This window comes from Brassica napus, chromosome C4, assembly GCF_020379485.1.
Source record: "Brassica napus cultivar Da-Ae chromosome C4, Da-Ae, whole genome shotgun sequence".
In the NCBI taxonomy this organism is placed as follows: Eukaryota; Viridiplantae; Streptophyta; class Magnoliopsida; order Brassicales; family Brassicaceae; genus Brassica; species Brassica napus.
The window spans coordinates 47,379,624-47,382,516 of record NC_063447.1 but is presented as its reverse complement, the minus strand read 5'-3'; the positions used below and the strand labels follow the sequence as shown (position 1 = coordinate 47,382,516).

Below are 2,893 nucleotides of genomic sequence, written 5' to 3'. Positions count from 1 at the left end.
TGTTACTATCTTTCTTTCTTTATTTTTTGATCAAACTCTCTTTCTTTCCATCTTCACTAATATGATCAATGACTGGAACAGATTTCTAGAATATAACTCAATCCCAAAGCTCGAGTTTAATCCCAACATCGTCTTGTCGTATGACGACCATAAGGTCAAGTTTAGTGAAATCAAGAATATTACGCAATCATCGATTTCACTGCTTATGGTCTTTTTGGTTCAAATGACAATGACGACGAACTTTGAGGAAATACCTAAAGGTTTTAATGAAATTTTGTATGATAAACACATGAAATAATTATTCCTAAGAGATGGTCTAAATTTTAAAAAAAAAAATCACGCATGAAAAAATTCATGATTTTTATTTTAATAGATAAGATTGATGAACAAACTTTATTATTTCCTGAGATTTTTTTTGTTCAAATATCAATTCTTACATAACGCAACAATACCAGAAAATCATACGTGGACTTTCCATGGTATCAAGCTTTTTTTGGTCTCCATATCAATAACGTTGAAGGGGCACAAGTTGAAGAGGTACTTTTTTGACAATGGAGATATTACCAGTTTCTTCCATATCAATGTCTCCAAAGTTCATTTCATCAGGCAATGCCCAATCGAAAAAGTAAAGCAAATTCATCAATCCTAGTTCCACAGTAGCAACCCCCATTGGCATCGCGGGACACATCCTCCGACCAGAACCAAACGGTAACAGCTCAAAATGTTGTCCTCTGAAATCTACAGAACTATCAATAAACCGTTCAGGGATGAAATCTCCGGGGTCAGTCCAACGCTCTGGGTCACGTCCGATTGTCCATACGTTAATTTGAATTTGCGTTTTCGGGGGAATATCGTAGCCTTGGATCTTGACATGAGACATTGTTTCTCTTGGGAGTATAAATGGAAGTGCTGGATGTAGTCTGAATGTTTCCTTGATTATGAGCGTCAAAAAATCAACTTTGCCTAGATCATCTTCAGTGATTATTTCCTTTTTGTCCCCAAGGGTGGTTCGAATCGTTTCCTGAGCTTTCTTCATTGCTCTAGGGTTTCTAACGAGTTCTGACATCGCCCAAATCATTGTTACAGCACTAGTATCTACCCCCGCGAGAAATAGATCCTAAAATCATTTAACAACATACATAAGATCGAGTTTAATTAATATTACCTGTTAATCTAATCATGTGGTTGAACACAAAACCAAGATTTTGAGGGTTTTACCATGAGGATAGCCTTGATATTATCAATATTGAGTTTGAAAGAATCTTCATTTCCTTGTTTATGGATCAAATCCAACAACAAGGAAACGATATCCGGGTCTTTCCTTCCTTCTAGTTTCAAGTGGTCATCAATCACATGCTGATAAAAAGCATCAAGCTCTTCAAAGACTTTGTTCATCTTCTTGTACCGTTGAAAGAACCAATCTAGGAATCTTCCAAGTGCACCAGGGAAGAAATCAGAGAAATTGAAAGTCCCTATAGCTTCTGCTGCTTCGGTGACAAGTTCTTCGATCCTTTCTTGATCGATAACAAAGCCATCTTCGTTGAAGTTCTGTCCTAAAGCTACTCTACAAATGATGCTTGCGGTGAGTGAGAAAATGGTTTTGCTTAAATCTAGAGGAGATTGTCTCAAAGCAGATTCAGACACTTTCTTCACCACAAGTCCAACCTCTTCCTCTCTGATATACCTAAACGATTGAACCCTCTTGAGGCTAAAAAGCTCGATCACCGCGAGTTTCCGCATTTCCCGCCAGTACGCACCGTATTCCGAAAGTGCGATGTCTTTGAAACCGTAAGTGAATTTTCCGGTCCCTACCGTCTTTGGTCGGCTGCAACATTCCAGGTCGTGAGTTTTGAGAACTGCTTCAGCTGCTTCACTCGATGAGATAACAACCACTGGAACCAACCCGAGACGGAGAAGCATCACTGGTCCGTATTTCATGGAGAGGTTATGAAAACATCTGTGAGGCAATCCTGCAAGATGGTGTAAGTTTCCAATGACTGGAAGACTTGAAGGGCTTGGAGGAAGGTTAAACTTTGAGTTTGTAATCTTTTTAAGAAAGTTTGATGATACGAGAGTAAAAACCAAAACCAAGAAGAAACAGAGCAAGATCCCCATTTTTAGAAAACTTTGTTTAGTAGAGTGATGACCGACGCTTCTGATATATAATAAAGGGCTCGATATTATACCAAAATAATAATAATAGAGGGCTATCGAGTAGGCCTACTCGATAGAGGCCGGACAATATAATATTTATATCTCCTATATATTATTTGTGAAACATTAAACTTTTTTTTAGTCACGGGTCATCACTAAGATGATTCTTAAAATTATTAGAGAAATATGTTGGTCCATCTAATTATATTATAAGTTTTTTATTAAACTAACCATAAATGTCATTTATTATTTCCTTAAATAAAGATTACGGAATTGCCTAATGTGACTAAAGTATATATGACAATTAATGATTTTGAATAATAAAGATCTGATAAAAAAATAATGTATCTTCTATCAAATTTGTTTAATTTTAAACTATTAAAATAATTTTAAAAAATCACAATAACCATATTATAAAAATTTAGATTTTTCTGTATATGTTAGATTTTGAATTTTAAAAAACGACTATAAATTACAAAAACTGTTAAAAGTCTCACATTCAAATTTTGAGATCCATGGTTTAAAATTTTTGTTATGACAAAATACAAATGATAACAAAATCATATAAATAAAAGACTAATTTAATTAATCATTAAGATTTAAAATATATATGTATATATATCACTCTAAATTAAACTATAAACCATATTGAATAAATAAATATTTTAATTTCAAAATTTACTTTGAATAATTTTTTTTGATAAAAGTTTTAAACTAACATTGATAAATTTTTTAAAAT

General features: G+C 33.8%; 1 protein-coding gene across 2 annotated transcripts; it reads right to left on the bottom strand.

Moving 5' to 3' along the window:
- Positions 1 to 310: 310 nt before the first annotated feature.
- LOC106402142 (cytochrome P450 71B2-like) lies at positions 311 to 2,164 on the bottom strand. Of its 2 annotated transcripts, XM_013842815.2 has the most exons (3): positions 1,758 to 1,834; positions 1,219 to 1,684; positions 311 to 1,117 (listed from the first exon to the last, which is right to left on the bottom strand). In XM_013842815.2, exons 1-3 carry the CDS (start codon positions 1,832 to 1,834, stop codon positions 506 to 508), a joined length of 1,155 nt encoding a protein of 384 aa, XP_013698269.2. In that variant the 3' UTR covers positions 311 to 505. The 2 variants fall into 2 exon arrangements, with proteins under 2 accessions (XP_013698269.2, XP_013698268.2); XM_013842814.3 differs by having other exon boundaries at positions 1,219 to 2,164.
- Positions 2,165 to 2,893: the final 729 nt, after the last annotated feature.